The 17348-nt window shown below is 40.2% G+C and overlaps 2 protein-coding genes across 5 annotated transcripts; both read left to right on the top strand.

Moving 5' to 3' along the window:
- The first annotated feature begins 196 nt into the window (after positions 1-196).
- Positions 197-8113, top strand: LOC121901926 (Bardet-Biedl syndrome 7 protein-like). 3 transcript variants are annotated; one of them, XM_042419027.1, is made up of 20 exons: positions 197-339; positions 511-709; positions 894-959; positions 1113-1175; positions 1276-1451; positions 1581-1767; positions 1866-1938; positions 2255-2362; positions 2641-2771; positions 3881-3965; positions 4221-4323; positions 4429-4621; positions 4747-4821; positions 4915-4983; positions 5242-5381; positions 5628-5792; positions 6614-6723; positions 6843-6946; positions 7102-7225; positions 7483-8113. In XM_042419027.1, exons 2-20 carry the CDS (start codon positions 674-676, stop codon positions 7614-7616), a joined length of 2142 nt encoding a protein of 713 aa, XP_042274961.1. In that variant the 5' UTR covers positions 197-339; positions 511-673; the 3' UTR covers positions 7617-8113. The 3 variants fall into 3 exon arrangements, with proteins under 3 accessions (XP_042274961.1, XP_042274962.1, XP_042274960.1); XM_042419028.1 differs by having other exon boundaries at positions 197-709; positions 4918-4983; XM_042419026.1 differs by having other exon boundaries at positions 197-709.
- Positions 8114-9109: 996 nt separating this feature from the next.
- LOC121901927 (Bardet-Biedl syndrome 7 protein-like) lies at positions 9110-16928 on the top strand. 2 transcript variants are annotated; one of them, XM_042419029.1, is made up of 19 exons: positions 9110-9456; positions 11391-11456; positions 11610-11672; positions 11773-11948; positions 12078-12264; positions 12358-12430; positions 12547-12654; positions 12921-13051; positions 13774-13858; positions 14017-14119; positions 14225-14402; positions 14533-14607; positions 14704-14760; positions 15000-15139; positions 15485-15649; positions 15774-15883; positions 16003-16106; positions 16262-16385; positions 16657-16928. In XM_042419029.1, the coding sequence occupies exons 1-19, from the start codon at positions 9421-9423 to the stop codon at positions 16788-16790; spliced, it is 2115 nt and encodes a 704-aa protein (XP_042274963.1). In that variant the 5' UTR covers positions 9110-9420; the 3' UTR covers positions 16791-16928. The 2 variants fall into 2 exon arrangements, with proteins under 2 accessions (XP_042274963.1, XP_042274964.1); XM_042419030.1 differs by lacking the exon at positions 9110-9456 and adding an exon at positions 9610-10820.
- Positions 16929-17348: the final 420 nt, after the last annotated feature.

The raw sequence follows: 17348 nt of genomic DNA, 5'->3' as shown, positions 1-17348 counted from the left end.
AGATTATATGCATTTCATTGCTTTCAAAAAAATTAAAAGACCAATTTAAAATTCATGAAAACAGGTCTAATGTTAATATTGCCACATCTATGAATGCATCAACGTTGTATTTATAGTCTTCTATTAAAACTTAAGCGATTCAACCAATCAGGATGCAGCTTCAATTTCTCTCATTCAGTCTCCACCAGTGGCGTCACAGCTTGTTACGGGATGCAACGTTGCCACTGGCAACGGTAGCTGCGTTTCATCGGGGTTTCAAGTGTTGTATTTACTGTTTGAGCCTAATGTTCGTGTGTAAGAGGGAGTTTTTGGTAACATGCGCTGACAGTAGTTTGCTTGGTGTGTTTTTATTTCGCTCAGTAGATTTTTTTAGTGATTCTTTTCTCTTCTTCAAAGCAGCCAGCTGGCGTGCGAATAAATCGTGTTAGCCAATTAGCTTGCTAGCTAACGTTAGCACGTCTAGCTAATCTTCTTGCTTAGATAATCCAAGTCTATCTTTCCCACTAACAGCGTTTACTCATTCTTATGGAAATTTTGCCTGCAAGTTGTGAATGACGACTGTCTACGGTGGACTGCCACTTCTTATCGGTACAGTTTCATAGACGGACAACATACCTGGAAGATTTGCACCATACTTTTCCTACTAAGATAAGACATCCACTGGAGAAAGAAGATGGAGATCCATCTAAATCGAGTTGACTATATGCAGGTAACGTTAATACCAAGTACAGTCGCTGGTCGCTTGTTCTTTTATTTCGATTATTGAATTTTAACTATTTACAACGGTATCATACTAGTGCTTACTATATAATGTACATTCAGGGTATTTCTCTCACGTAAAGCTGTCAGGCTTTGTTATAATTAATATTTTTCCATCTGCTCTTTCCTCTCAGGTTGGTGTAACATCCCAGAAAACTATGAGGCTGCTCCCAGCACTTGGAAAAAAGGCAACCCAGAAGGTATTGTTAATCTGTCAAAGCGACACCACAGTTTACACACTAATCTAAACTGATTATATTGTGTAACATTCTTACTTTGAGTATTTTTTGTTCATTACATAGCTGTTTGATATTACAGCCTTATGGCAGTTGACTGGTATTGCTTTGTTTCAGGTTGCTATTGCTGATCATGATGGTATAGTTACATGTTTTGGAATGAAGAAGGGCGAAGCAGTGGTGAGTATCTTCTTTGGGTTGAGATGTTTCTTCCATTGTTGAACAGCCAATGGTACACAAATATGTTTCTAATATCAAGAAACTTGACTTTGTGTTGCAGCCTGTGTTTAAAACACTTCCAGGACAGAAAATAGCCAGAATGGACCTTGGAGGAGCTGCAGGAACTCCACAGGAGAAGATCTTTGTCTGTTCTGGTTCTCAGGTCCGAGGATTTACCAAGAAAGGCAAACAGTTTCTCACCTTTGAAGCCAACCTCACTGAGAACATTAACGCCATGTAGGAACCACTTCTCTTCATTTTGATCAAAAGTCAACTGAACATTTTATAATTTGATGACTTTATAGTTCAGATAAATCCGAAAACTAAAATGCTGGCTTGTGTCAAACTGTGTGATCTCTTTTCCAGGCATGTCTCAGGCGCTGACCTTTTTGTGTGTGCAAGTTACATCTACAACCACTACTGTGACTGCAAGGACCAAGACTACTACCTCTCTGGAGACAAAATCAATGACATCACATGTTTGTCCTCAGAGAACCTGACTCGCCTCGTCCCGGTCCTGGCGTGCCAAGATCGGGTTCTCAGGGTCTTGCAGGTAGACTGAGCTCATATTTACTCATATGTGTTGTTCCAGACACATTGAATGAAACATCTTATTCCAAGTTGTTTGTCTCTTCTTTAAATATTCCATAGGGATCTGAGCTTGCCTATGACATTGAAGTTCCTGGCCCTCCATCTGTCTTGGAGCTGTACAACAAAGATGGAGGTGAGTAAGCCACTGTTTGTGCTGTTGGCTCTTTCTCTGCATTAGAGATAACATTACAGTCAGCTAGTATAATTTACAAGTTAACTATTTCCTCACTCATATGCAAACAAGTATCTCTTAGAGCACATATTTTTTTTTAATTATTGGAACACACTTTATTTTTGTATACATCAAATTTATCATTGAACGTGACCAAACACAGTGTCAATAACTAGCACAAATCACTAATAAAACTTTACCAGCAGAATAATACATGAGACTAACTAAGACTAATAAGAATAGAACTGAAATTGTGTGAATGATTTTTTTTCAACAGGAGAGGAAATCCTCTATGGAACCACAGATGGAAAAATAGGATTGGTTCAGATTGATGAGAGCTCAGCTGCGACCAAATGGGAGATCGACAACGACAAAAAGAAAGGAGGTATGTTATTTATGGAACCAGAGTACTTAATATACCAGCTTGTTTAATACAAATCTGTTACATTGATACCAACCATTTTCCACAGCATAGAAAATTAACTTTAGGAAATGGATGCACCATCAGAGTCTTTATGGTTTTTTTGCGATGTTAAAATTACTGTAAGACACTACTGCCCCCGACCTCATCAGTTTTAGTGTCCAAAACTGAGTCTAAACATACAATTCTGGCCACTCAATCCACCCCTCACAACATAGTCACACTTTTCTGTTTTCTATCAGGAATTCTCTGCATTGACACGTATGATATCATTGGAGACGGATTGAATGACATCGTGGTGGGCAGGGATGATGGGACGGTCGAGGTTTATGGTTTCGACAACGCGAGTGAGCCCATGTTACGTTTTGAGCACGTGAGTTGTTACTGCTTTGCACAGCTCATCAAAACAGAACTGTTAATGTTTAATGCAATTCATTAATTCAGTATTTCAGTATCCTGAAACTATTTTGAATTGTACTTACATGCTGCTCTGCTTAAAGACAAACCTGTATGTCCCTTTACTTGCAGTGGTTAAATTGGGCTGGGGTTGTCCAGAGCTCAGCCCCAGAATATAGGCTCTTCTACGTCATCAGGGGACGCTTAACTTCACACATCTTCAACAATGTTTATATTTTTACACTTTTCTTGGTCTTAATAATTCAAACAATGACTAAAACACATTTTCTTCCTAGCTGTAGAGAACATGGCCTTAAATGAGTTGATGTAAGAACTTGCGAGTGTCAGAACTTTCACAGAGTTTCCCTTCTCTGTCAATGGGTTTCCTTAAAAGCTGCCTAGCAGATCAGCAACCTCAGTCACTTGTCAGTCAGTCAGACAGCACAGATGGCAGAGTGGAAAGGTAGGGAGAAAAATAGCTCAGAAATTGACAGGTTAAATGACAGAATGTAAATTGCTCTGATATTCTGCTTAAACAATGTTTTGACTTTACAAAGTGATACTAGAACTTTAATGCAAGATAGTTTGCGACAGATTGCCTCCTGTCTTTGGTAGCTAACTGTTACATTGAGCTAGCTGGCATTTTCAATCTGTTGTCAGATTTGTCATCATCATGTCATGCCATCAGTGCATAATGTCACTTAATATATTCACTTTCCTTTGTCAGTTCTCCTCATTGAAATGCAGAGTTGAGCAGAGCAGGGCAGGTGATGAGAGAGGAGCAGAGGAGCTTGGACAGGAGAGGGGAGCAGTGTAGGAGCAGCAAGTGAGAACTTACCGGAGTGCTGGTGTAGAAATCAATGTGATCATTTCACCTAGTTTTGCACACTGCCAACAGTATCTAGAATGACTTTGATCAGCATTTTAGTGTTCAGAGCAGAGGGTTATCTCACCTTGTTATTTTTATTTTATTTACAGTTTATCAAATGATATCAATCAGATTTTGTAGTCTCTGCATACACACATGTGCACCAATGGCAACCCTGAAACCTGACGGACAAAGTTTCCTTTCTTACTCTGCTACAGGTGTTGTCAGAGAGCGTGACCTCCATCCAGGGTGGCTGTGTGGGGAAAGAGTCCTATGATGAGGTCTTGACTGCCACTTACACAGGTTAAATTATTAATATTTCACCAAACAGTGCAACCTGAGTTCTGTGTCTGCAATTTTACCTCAGTGAAGAAAAAGTGTCTGTGCTGCCTGTCAAACTTCCCATTTATCTGTCTGATCTAATTCTCAAAGATTATTGCTTTAAATGTTCAGCATCTACTATGGGTCTCTTAAACACAACAGTTGCAATTAAGTAAATAGTAGAAAGAGATGTGACATGTACAGCATACTCTGCAATATTGTCATTACCTCTTCCAGGATGGGTGACTGGTTTGACCACTGAGCCCCAGAAGGCTGAAGCGGGCCCCGGAGACGAGGTCAGGATGAGTAAAGAGACCCAGTCCAAAGTGGAAGCACTCAGGTACCAGTTTTGCTCTTATTATAGAGAATATTCTTGCGCACTAATAGTTCAACTATGGTTTCAAAACAAAGCTGTTCTTCAGGTCAGTATATTCTTCTCTTCCAGGGCGGAGTTGGAGCAGCTGCAGGTCAAAGTCCTGCAGGGCCGTGAACAGTACCAGCAGACCTCTCAGTCCAGTACAGCTGTCTCTGCTGTGCCCGTCTTCAGCATCAATGACAAGTTCACCCTCTGCCAGGACGATGCCAGCTACAGCCTCACCCTAGAGGTGCAGACTGCCATCGACAACCTGCTGCTCCAGGTACACTCAGCACTAAATCCCTGTGGTTGCATCCTCTGGTGAAAGTAGACCTTGCAAGACTTGAAGAAGGCATGCTGTTAATCCCAGATATAAATGTTACTTAAAGATCCTCTTCTCCTGTGCAGAGCGACGTTCCCATAGACTTGCTGGATGTGGATAAGAACTCCGCCGTTGTCAGCTTCAGTGAATGTGACTCAGAGGTGAGCTGTGTCGACTGTTGACACAGAACGTAGATACCAACTTAATCACAACCTGTCTAATGCTCTACTGACTCTTACTGACACTTTTTCCAGCAGCCTAATGGGAACTTCCTCCTGGCCACGTACAGATGTCAGGCCAACACTACCAGACTTGAGCTCAAGGTAACACTTGCATCAAAACTCTGCATATTGTGGCATTTCTGTTACTACGTTAAGTCAAAGTGTTATTCCTTTAACTCTATGCAATGTGTTTAAGCAACTGTTTAAAAAAGACATAAGTGTGTACTATAAGTGTACTATAGTGGACTTCCTTTGTGGGATTATAGTTGTCATGATGTCATAGACTGTTCTCAGCTGTGTCTTGTACTTATTACATCAACGCTTTACCAAGAATAACGTGTGTCCTCTATAATGCTGTAGGTGAGGTCCATTGAGGGACAGTATGGCACCCTGCAGGCTTATGTTACCCCCAGACTGCAACCCAAGACCTGCCAGGTCCGCCAGTACCAGATTAAACCTTTATCTCTTCACCAGCGGACACACAGCATAGACCAAGACAGGTAAAGATACATTAAATGATAATAATTTAGACTGAGATTTGAAATGGCTATGTATTCCTACCTTGAAGCTGTTTTTCAATGTTATTCTTGTGTTTTGCAAAAACTCAAATGCAAAGGTTTGGATTGTTTTGAGGCATAAAATCAGATTAATGTCAATCCCACAGAAATGTTAATGTGGTTTCAGACTTCTTTAGAGGCATAATGGACATTTGTCCCTCTGATTCTGTCTCTCTGTCTGTCACACAGGCCCATGAACAGGCTCAGTCTGGTTGGACAGTTCAGTTTTGCAGAGATTCACTCTTGGGTGGTTTTCTGTTTGCCAGAGGTGCCAGAGAAAACACCAGCAGGAGAGAACATCACTTTCTATTTCCACAACACTTTCCTCGGCACGCAGCTTGAAGCCACCTACTGGTAAATGTGGGCACACAGTAGGACAGATCTAGGTTTGCATATAAATTCATGGAAGAGATTATCAGTAGAGATGCACCGATCAATCAGCCGCTGATGGAAAAAGGCCAGTTTTCAGCTGTTCAGCCATGTCTGGTGACCGGCACTGATCAGTCTCATATGTCCAATTTTCTGCCGGTCAAAATTTCCGCACATAGCCGCACCAAGATTCATGTCACGTGCACAGCAGCAGCAGCTGTGGAAGTTCTTCAGCATGAGTGAAGAAGACAGACAGCTCGCAATTTGTAATACCTGTCCAAAATAGGCCATGGAGGAACAACTTTGATAACATTTTGATAACATTTGAAACAACTATAACTTAATCAGACACTTAAAAAACCCTAGTGAACATGCCCAATCTCAAGAAGAAAAATGTAAGTTATTTAAATAATTAATGAACATACAATTGAATTTCAGTATTCCATTAAAGAAATGTTACAAAAATGTTTATTTAAGCTGTCAATTATAGTTCTTAGAAAGAAAGGAAATATATAAAGAAAGAAATAAAATCTTTCTTTCTTATTAAATTCTTATGAAGAAAGAAAATCGGAATCAGCAGGTCAGACTTTAAAAAGATCAGAAATTTGTATTGGCCAAGACAATTACAGTCAGTGCATCTCTAATTATCAGGGAGGTGACAAGTGGTTATAAAATTTCATATTCTGTATGATGCTGCTAGAAAAGTGTAATACTAAATATTTACACAGTTCATTTGAACTTTTCAATGGGAATTGATGTTGAAATCTACTTGGAATCAAACATCCTTTTCTGATTTGTAATTTTAGCAAAGGAGAGGGTCACTTCAAGTCCGACAACATCTCTACCATTTCCATACTGAGTGATGTTCTTTCGAAGGAAGCTACCAAACGGAAAATCAATCTGAACATTTCATATGGTAGGTTAAATTTGTTATTATTCTATTTTAATGCCTGCTCATAGGATTTCTCAATGAATGATCTGTGGTAAATTAAATCTTGCTCCACTTGCGTCTTTGTTTGTTTATCAATCTTCCAGATATCAGTGATGACTCTGTGAGTCACACTCTTAAGATGATCCATCCAAAACTGGAGTACCAGTTGTTGCTGGCTAGAAAAGTTCAGCTTATTGATGCACTTAAAGTAAGTGTTGGTTAGATGTGTCATACAGAAAAAAAACATCCCTGGAGCTAAATCATCACTCTCACATTATACTGTCTGTCCATAAATCCACCTTTAGTTCATAGAAATTCTGAAGTTCATCACTTACTTGCCTCTACTTCCTCTCCACTTTGTAGGAGCTTCAGGTTCACGAGGGGAATGCAGATTTTCTCATCCCAGAGTATCGCAACATCTTGGATGAGTCCACTAATCTCCTGGAGGAGTACAAGAAGCAGCCGGCACACCTTGAGAGGCTTTATGGTGTGGTATTTTTTCACTTTTAACAGCCATTGTTCTCACTGACTCATCCAGAGACACTTTTAACTGACTGACTCAGTAGGCATTCAGTTGCATTTTGGAAAATCAGCATTGAGGAATATATCATTGTATTGTATGTCATTATTTCATAATTTCTAAAATTGTAAAACAGGATTACTTATTACTGTACATTTATTTGTCTTGAATCATGAAGTAGAGCTTGTTGGCTAGTGGTAATTGATATTTTTTTCTTCCTATAGGCATGATCACAGACCTCTTCATCGACAAATTCAAGTTCAAAGGCCAGAATGTGAAAACCAAGGTGTCCTCACTGCTGGAGATACTGGACAATTATGATTTGAATTCCCTGTTAGATTTTTTCAGTGAGGCATAATGTTATCTCTGTCTTTATTTGGGATATTTTTGTATTGTAAATACAACAGTTTTGTTTTATGATGGTTAGCAGTGTCAATGTCATGTTGTCATTTAGATACTGTTCATTCTATCTGTGGTTTACTATATTTAAATATTTATCATGTCTCTCAATAGCATTTAAAAACAAATGTGGTGATTAATAAACCACCACAGTGATGTCAGGATGATCCCTTGTTATTATTAGTGTCTGAGCTTTTGTTGAGGTTTGAAATGTACAAGAGTTAAAAGCACATGGAATGTATGTTTTTATATTATAACTACTATATACTATATAACTTATTTACTATAGAACAGTTCCTGTCTTTATAGTCCATAAGATTTTATTTTTTAAATAAAAATGAGATCTTATTTGTAACCTTTTTAAGATTCATAATTTAAGGAGGCTGATGGAAAGTTTAGATGCTACTTGGATGGGAAATTGTGCAGAAAGTAAAGGGCTTGTATGATACCATGAAACACACGTGACATATATTGAATCAGTTTTCCACACAACATGCTAAAGCCTTTATTTATTAGATTATCATATCCACAAAAACTGGACTGGGTTAATAAATCATTTACCTTGCTCGCTTTCTAATACTCGTGTTGTCTTACAATTACTTGAATGCTTTACTTCCCATTAATACTCTATACTTATACTTCACTTCACATTACACAGAAACGTGTTGTATTTTACTGTATTTATTTGATAGCTGTTACTTAACAGATTAGTATTTTCAATACATAGCATATGATCAGTTTATAAAATATGCCTGTTTATACTGTTAATTTAACAGTCCACTGACATGCTGCTTACATGTTAATGCATCAGTAAACACGTGAAATAATTTACTCAAGTGCTGTACTTAAGTACATTTTTGAGGTACTTTACTTGGGTATTTCCATTTTGCGCTGTTCTATACTTCCACTCCACTACATTTCAGAGGGAAATATTTTTCAATGTGCATCCTAATATTCAAAAGCTCTCCGTCATTATGCTTCAAATGAGAAAAGATTCACTATTACAGTACTTAACATCTGTGTATAACAGAATGTTAGTTTCTTTCATGTTGTTGGTGTATTTACTTACTCACACCTCACATCAACGGTATTAATTTTGAAGCAGCAATACTGAAGGCCAATCAAGGAGCCCGATCCAAACAGGCTAACGGGCACTGCACTAGTGTATCCAAAAACAAACAAACAAACTTGTAATGATAATGGAAAGACACACATACACGCCAGAGAATAAATACTGAGGTCTAATCAGGAATTAGATTTTTTTTTTGTTTTTAATAAATTGAGATGTAGGCTAAATATTCAATGGAAATATTAGATTGTATACACACCGTTACAGAGATAATAGTTACACGATTGTGTATTTCCATGTCTTTTTGTTTCATTAAAACTTAAGCGGGTCAATCAGGACGCAGCGTCAATATCCGTCATTCATTCTCCCCCACTGGCGTCACAGCTTGTTGCCACTGGCAACGGTCACTGCGTTACATCGGGTTTTGAAGTGTTGTATTTACTGTTTGAACTTAATGTTCGTGTGTAAGATAGAGTTTTTTGTAACATACGGCGACAGTAGTTTGTTTGGTGTGTTTTTATTTCACTCAGTAGATTTCTTTAGTGATTCTTTTCTCTTCTTCAAAGTCGTGAATGATGACTGTCAACGATGGACTGCCACTTCTTATCGGTACAGTTTTATAGACGGATAACCTACCCGGACGATTTGCACAATACTTTTCCCCCTAAAAAAATACATCCAGTGGAGAAAGAAGATGGAGATCCATCTAAATCCAGTTGATTATATCCAGGTAATACTAAGTACAGTCACTGGTTCTATGTCTACGTGCTCCGCCCTCTAACAGGGTTCACTATTGGTTTACCCTACCTGAGAAAGATCTTTGCACTCACCGCCCAATCAGGGGGAAGCACCCTCCTCCTAGAAAGCTCCAGTGCACTCACTGCTCTTCTCCCTTTTTCACTCCCTTTTGAGAATGGATTATCACCTGTGAATTTCATTTCACCATTCGGTGTCGCAGAAGAAGTCATCATGTCTACTAGCAAGTCCTGTGTCTTGTGTGCCTCGCCTATGCCTCCAGTGGATTTGCATGAAGCCTGTTTCTGCTGCCTGGGTTGGCGGCACCAGGATGAGGCTGTCTCTTGCTCTGCGTGCCTCGTGCTCCTCTGGGAGGAATGCAAGCGGTGATGCAAGTTCACCAAGCCCATCTGCTCCCTCCATGCTAGTCCAGCTCTGGCTGCGAAGAGTGCAATGACTTGGTCCAAGCGAGGGACGACTACAACGAGGATAAAGAACATCATGTCCACAAAGAGGAAGACCCTGCTTTCCTCTTCAAAGAGGACAACCTGCCAGCAGCCCACTGCTACCTGCTTGATGACCTGCCCGGCCTGTTCACCTTGGCAGCCATCAGGATGGCAACCCCACTGCCACCACAGCCACCCTCCAAAGCTCCTGCCAAGGATTTCACCATAGGCCTCCTTACCCAGCCACGCAGGAAGCCTCGCCTTTGTGTCATCTTTCCCAAGATGGTGCCCATCTTTGGCTACTACTCTCCGCTAAGCCCCATTTACGGGCCATATTCCACTGTTGAGGGCTGGGAATGGGACAAGGGAGTGCCTTCCATTGAGGATGCAGTCAGGGTCTGCCTCCTCCCCTCCACGTCCCTCTGGCCAGGCGGTTAGCCATTGCTCCCGTCCAAGAGGGATAGAGTAATGGCCAGCTTCCTCAATCGCTGTTACACTAGTGCTGCTCAAATGCTAGCACTGGATAACAATATGGCTTTCCTGGCAGGATCTCTGGACCGCTTCCAGAGGACTGAGCTGATGGCACCAGAGATAATGGAGGTGCAGACAGCAGTGGCCACCCTCCTCAGCATGTCCCATTGATGGCGGCCACACCATGTGTGCCACTCAGGTGAGGCACAGGCACCTCTGGCTGGGCCTGTCTTCCCTGAAGGAGTGTGAACAGCGCCTGCTGATGAACATGCCGCTTTCCACAGAGTCACTCTTTGGCCCATACATCCAGACCATGATTGATTGACTGGACATGGCCTAGAAGGCACCAGAGCAGCTGGGCTCGCATCACCAGCAGTAGCAGCAGCGGAGTTGCCAATGTTGCTGTCCCGGGGAGATGTCCAGCAACAGGTCCATCACCAGTGTAAGCCATTTCGGTCCTGCCCAGCCATTCCTGCCTCGCCATTGCAAACCTGGTCACAGTGGGGGTGTCGGGCCTGTTTGTATTGTTGCCTCTGGCTGGAGGCAACAACCATACATACAACCATATTACAGTAAAGGGCATTGCCCCACTCATTACATGGTCCTAAAAAGCAATCTCCGCTAAAAATACATGCTTAGGGTATTTTTGGCGGTGCACTGTGTGGGGGGACCTCGTCTGGAGTAGACTGAGGTGTCTTGGTAAGTGTCCAGCTTGTTGCTAGCTTTTTTCAGTCTGGTGTAAGACCTTCAGGCAGGCAGTGCTCAACCGCTGGACTGCTGCTGTTTCTTCGTCGTGGCTGGGTTCGCACTAGTATCGGTGCGGGCACAGCTGAAAGTACATCTCATCCCTAACAGCCTTCGCCTTAGGTTTTAACCAATACAAAGCCTGTGAGAGGGTAGAGCATGTACCACATAGAAATATGTAGTTACCTGGATGTAACTCTAGTTCTCTCATGTAACTCTGTCAGGCTTTGTTATGATTAATGTTTTTCCTTCTGCTCTTTCCTCTCAGGTTGGTGTAACATCCCAGAAAACTATGAGGCTGATCCCACCACCTGGAAAAAGGGCAACCCAGAAGGTATTGTTAATCTGTCAAAGCGACACCAGAGTTTACACACTAATCTAAACTGATTATAGTGTGTAACATACTTACTTTGAGGGTTTTTTGTTCATCATATAGCTGTTTGATATTACAGCCTTATGGCAGTTGACTGGTATCGCTTTGTTTCAGGTTGCTATTGCTGATCACAATGGTATAGTTACATGTTTTAGAATGAAGAAGGGCGGAGCAGTGGTGAGTATTTTCATTGGGTTGAGACGTTCTTTCTGTTGTTGAACAGCCAATGGTACACAAATATGTTTCTAATATCAAGGAACTTGACTTTGTGTCGCAGTCAGGGTTTAAAACACCTCCAGGACAGAAAATAGTCAGAATGGACCTTGGAGGAGCTGCAGGAACTCCACAGAAGAAGATCTTTGTCTGTTCTGGTTCTCAGGTCCGAGGATTTAACAAGAAAGGCAAACAGTTTCTCACCTTTGAAGCCAACCTCACTGAGAACATTAACGCCATGTAGGAACCACTTCTCTTCATTTTGATCAAAAGTCAACTGAACATTTTATAATTTGATGACTTTATAGTTCAGATAAATCCAAAACCTACAATGCTGGCTTGTGTCAAACTGTGTGATCTCTTTTCCAGGCATGTCTCAGGCATTGACCTTTTTGTGTGTGCAAGTTACTTCTACAACCACTACTGTGACTGCAAGGACCAAGACTACTACCTCTCTGGAGACAAAATCAATGACATCACATGTTTGTCCTCAAAGAACCTGACTCGCCTCGTACCGGTCCTGGCGTGCCAAGATCGGGTTCTCAGGGTCTTGCAGGTAGACCAAGCTCATATTTACCCATGTTGTTCCAGACACAGTGAATGAAGCATGTTATTCCAAGTTGTTTGTCTCTTTTTTAAAATTCTGTAGGGATCTGAGCTTGCCTATGACATTGAAGTTCCTGGCCCTCCATCTGTCTTGGAGCTGTACAACAAAGATGGAGGTGAGTAAGCCACTGTTTGTGCTGTTGGCTCTTCCTCTGCATTAAAGATAACATTACAGTCAACTAGTATAATTTAATAAGAACAGAACAGAAATTGTGTGAATGATTTTTTACAGGAGAGGAAATCCTCTATGGAACCACAGATGGAAAAATAGGATTGGTTCAGATTGGTGAGAGCTCAGCTGCGACCAAATGGGAGATTGATAATGACAAAAAGAAAGGAGGTATGTTATTTATGGAACCAGAGTACTTAATATACCAGAGTGTTAAATACAAATCTATGTTACATTAATAGCAACCAATTTTCCACAGCATAGAAAATTAACTTCAGGAAATGGACGCACCATCAGAGTGTTTATATTTTTTTGTGATGTTAAAATTACTGTAAGACACTACTGCCCCCGACCTCATCAGTTTTAGTGTCCAAAACCGAGTCTAAACATATAATTCTGGCCACTCAGCTCAGTCACACTTTTCTGTCTCCTATCAGGAATTCTCTGTATTGACACGTATGATATCATTGGAGATGGATTGAATGACATCTTGGTGGGCAGGGATGATGGGACGGTTGAGGTTTATGGTTTCGACAATGCAAGTGAGCCCACATTACGCTTTGAGCACGTGAGTTGTTACTGCTTTGCACTGCTCATCAAAACAGAACTGTTCAGTCACTCCAATTTTTCATGCAATTCATTAATTCAATCCAATGTGTTATTTTGAAATTCTGATGCAAATAATTGTGTAGAAAAACTGTGCCCACTCAGATCACAACTTTTATTGGAATATTTAACAACAGATTCACATTAAAAAAAAAGGTTTGTCAGTATCCTGAAACTATTTTAAATTGTACTTACATGCTGTTCTGCTTAAAGACAAACCTGTATGTCTGTCCAATACTTGTCTTTGACCTTTGAGCCCCTTCATTTGTGCTATACAAATAAACTTACCTTCAAGTCAAGTATCCCTTACTTGTTGTACTTACCTGACTGCTGGAGTAGAAATTAATTTAAATATTTCACCTGGTTTTGAGCTCTGCCAACAGTATCTAGAATGACTTCCATCAGCATTTTAGTGTTCAGAGCAGAGGGTTATCTCACCTTGTTGCCTTTGACGTATTTATTCAAACCGGTGTCTATTGATTGTAATTTTGTGTATTTTTAAGGTCTTTTGTTGCTTACTTTTTTTTTGTTTCTTTTGCACTCTTTTCATGGTATTATTTTTTAACAATTTTACTCTTGTGAAGCACTTCATGACCTTGCTCTGTGAAAGGTGCTATACTAAATAACCTTTATCTACTTACTTACTTATTGACGGACAAGGTTTCCTTCCTTTCCCTGCCACAGGTGTTGTCAGAGAGCGTGACCTCCATCCAGGGTGGCTGTGTGGGGAAAGAGTCCTATGATGAGGTCTTGACTGCCACTTATACAGGTTAAATTATTAATATTTCACCAAACAGTGTACATAGAGTTCTGTGTCTTCAGTTTTACCTCAGTGAAGAAAAGGTGTCTGTGCTGCCTGTCAAACGCCTGTAGAAAGAGATGTGACATGTATAGCATACTCTGAATTACTGTCATTACCTCTTCCAGGATGGGTGACTGGTTTGACCACTGAGCTCCAGAAGGCTGAAGCGGGCCCCGGAGACGAGGTCACGATGAGTGAAGAGACCCAGTCCAAAGTGGAATCACTCAGGTACCAGTTTTTTTCTCATTATAGAGAATATTCTTGTGCACTAATGGTTCAACTATTGTTTCAAAACAAAGCTGTTCTTCAGGTCAGTATATTATTCTCCTCCAGGGCGGAGTTGGAGCAGCTGCAGATCGAAGTCCTGCAGGGCTGTGAAGAGTACCAGCAGACCTCTCAGTCTAGTACAGCTGTCTTCAGCATCAATGACAAGTTCACCCTCTGTCAGGACGATGCCAGCTACAGCCTCACCCTAGAGGTGCAGACTGCCATCGACAACCTGCTGCTCCAGGTACACTCAGCACTAAATCCCTGTGGTTACATCCTCTGCTGACAGTAGAACTTGTACTGCAAGACTTGAAGAAGGCATGCTGTTAATCCCAGATATAAATGTTATTTAAAGATCCTCTTCTGCTGTGCAGAGCGACGTTCCCATAGACTTGCTGGATGTGGATAAGAACTCAGCTGTTGTCAGCTTCAGTGAATGTGACTCAGAGGTGAGCTGTGTTGACTGTTGACACAGAACATAAATACCAACTTAATCACAACCTGTCTAATGCTCTATTGACTCTTACTGACTCTTTTTCCAACAGAACTTCATCCTGTTCACATACAGATGTCAGGCCAACACTACCAGACTTGAGCTCAAGGTAACACTTGCATCAAAACTCTATTGTGGCATTTCTGTTACTACGTTAAGTCAAAGTGTTATTCCTTTAACCCTATACAATGTGTCTAACTAACTGTCTAAAAAAGACATAATACTATAGTGGACTTCCTTTGTGGGATTATAGTTGTCATGATGTCATAGACTGTTCTCAGCTGTGTCTTGTACTTATTACATCAACGCTTTACTAAGAATAACGTGTGTCCTCCAAAATTGCTGTAGGTGAGATCCATTGAGGGACAGTATGGCACCCTGCAGGCTTATGTTACCCCCAGACTGCAACCCAAGACCTGCCATGTCCGCCAGTACCAGATTAAACCTTTATCTCTTCACCAGCGGACACACAGCATAGACCAAGACAGGTAAAGATACATTAAATGATAATAATTTAGACTGAGATTTGAAATGGCAATGTATTCCTACTTTGAAGCTGTTTTTCAATGTTATTCTTGTGTTTTGCAAAAACTCAAATGCAAAGGTTTGGATTGTTTTGAGGCATAAAATCAGATTAATGCCAATCCCACTGAAATGTTGGTGTCAGACTTCTGTATTGCTGCCAACATCTTATATTTGTTCAGAATGAATGAGGTGAAATAAAAATGTAATTCATTCTGATTATTAGATTACTTGAAATGTGGATTCAGGCTGGATTTAGAGGCATAATGGACATTTGTCCCTCTGATTCTGTCTCTCTGTCTGTCACACAGGCCCATGAACAGGCTCAGTCTGGTTGGACAGTTCAGTTTTGCAGAGATTCACTCTTGGGTGGTTTTCTGTTTGCCAGAGGTGCCAGAGAAAACACCAGCAAGAGAGAACATCACTTTCTATTTCCACAACACTTTCCTCGGCACGCAGCTTGAAGCCACCTACTGGTAAATGTGGGCACACAGTAGTACAGATCAAGGATTGCATATAAGTGAATGAAAGAGGTTAGCAGGTAGCTGATAAGTGGTTATGAAATTGGAATTGATGTTGAAATCTACTTTTTTTTTTTAGCAAAGGGGAGGGTCACTTCAAGTCCGACAACATCTCTACCATTTCCATACTGAGTGATGTTCTTTCGAAGGAAGCTACCAAACGGAAAATACATCTGAACATTTTACATGGTAGGGTAAATTTGTTATTATTCTAGTTTAATGCCTGCTTATAGGATTTCTCAATGAATGATCTGTGGCAAATTAAATCTTGCTCCACTTGCCTCTTTGTTTGTGTATCAATCTTCCAGATATCAGTGATGACTCTGTGAGTCACACTCTTAAGATGATCCATCCAAAACTGGAGTACCAGTTGTTGCTGGCTAGAAAAGTTCAGCTTATTGATGCACTTAAAGTAAGTGTTGGTTAGATATGTCATACAGAAAAAAAACATCCCTGGAGCTAAATCATCACTCTCACATTATACTGTCTGTCCATAAATCCACCTTTGGTTCAAAGAAAATCTTAAGTTCTTCACTTACTTGCCTCTACTTCCTCTCCAATTTGTAGGAGCTTCAGGTTCACGAGGGGAATGCAGATTTTCTCATCCCAGAGTATCGCAACATCTTGGATGAGTCCACTAATCTCCTGGAGGAGTACAAGAAGCAGCCGGCACACCTTGAGAGGCTTTATGGTGTGGTATTTTTTCACTTTTAACAGCCATTGTTCTCACTGACTCATCCAGAGACACTTTTAACTGACTGACTCAGTAGGCATTCAGTTGCATTTTGAAAAATCAGCACTGAGGAAAATATCATTGTATTTTTTTGCCAAATTTGTTTTTCATTGTTTAATAATTTCTAAAATTGTAAAACAGGATTACTTATTACTGTATATTTATTTGTCTTGAATCATGAAGTAGAGCTTGTTGGCTAGTGGTAATTGATATTTTTTTCTTCCTATAGGCATGATCACAGACCTCTTCATCGACAAATTCAAGTTCAAAGGCCAGAACGTGAAAACCAAGGTGTCCTCACTGCTGGAGATACTGGACAATTATGATTTGAATTCCCTGTTAGATTTTTTCAGTGAGGCATAATGTCATCTCTGTCTTTATTTGGGATATTTTTGTATTGTAAATACAACAGTTTTGTTTTATGATGGTTAGCAGTGTTTCTTAATAGCATTTAAAAACAAGTGCGGTGATTAATAAACCACTACAGTGATGTCAGGATGATCCCTTGTTATTATTAGTGTCTGAGATTTTGTTGAAGTTTGAAATTGAAGAGTTAAAAGCACATGGAATATATGTTTTTATATTATAACTACTATAGAAAGGTTCCCATCTTTGTAGTCAACAAGCTTTTTTTTAAAAAAATGAAAAATGAGATCTTTTGATTCATCATTTGAGGCAGCTGATGGAAAGTTTAAAAGCTACTTGAATGGGAAATTTGTTAATTCAAAAAAACACCAAAATTAACTTAAATTTGATGGAAACTTTGAGTATGTTGTCTTGTCAATAATGCTTTTAATAATAATAATACATTTTATATATACCACACTTTTCTGTCATAGTATGGCACATCAAAGTGCCACAGTATTAATAACATAGAACACACAACATAAAGAAAATAATAATAAGAGTTGAGATGAAAAA

This window comes from Thunnus maccoyii, chromosome 8, assembly GCF_910596095.1.
Source record: "Thunnus maccoyii chromosome 8, fThuMac1.1, whole genome shotgun sequence".
NCBI classification, from domain to species: domain Eukaryota; kingdom Metazoa; phylum Chordata; class Actinopteri; order Scombriformes; family Scombridae; genus Thunnus; species Thunnus maccoyii.
Note: the sequence above shows the minus strand (reverse complement) of the source record. Positions and strands in the feature narration are given on the sequence as shown.

Coding starts and splice junctions, on each gene's coding strand:
- LOC121901926 (XM_042419027.1), top strand. CDS start 674: ATGGAGATCCATCTAAATCGAGTTGACTATATGCAG. Junction 710..893: donor ATCGAGTTGACTATATGCAG/GTAACGTTAATA, acceptor CTTTCCTCTCAG/GTTGGTGTAACATCCCAGAA. Junction 4,622..4,746: donor TCGACAACCTGCTGCTCCAG/GTACACTCAGCA, acceptor TCTCCTGTGCAG/AGCGACGTTCCCATAGACTT.
- LOC121901927 (XM_042419029.1), top strand. CDS start 9,421: ATGGAGATCCATCTAAATCCAGTTGATTATATCCAG. Junction 11,457..11,609: donor GAAAAAGGGCAACCCAGAAG/GTATTGTTAATC, acceptor GCTTTGTTTCAG/GTTGCTATTGCTGATCACAA. Junction 11,673..11,772: donor TGAAGAAGGGCGGAGCAGTG/GTGAGTATTTTC, acceptor TTTGTGTCGCAG/TCAGGGTTTAAAACACCTCC.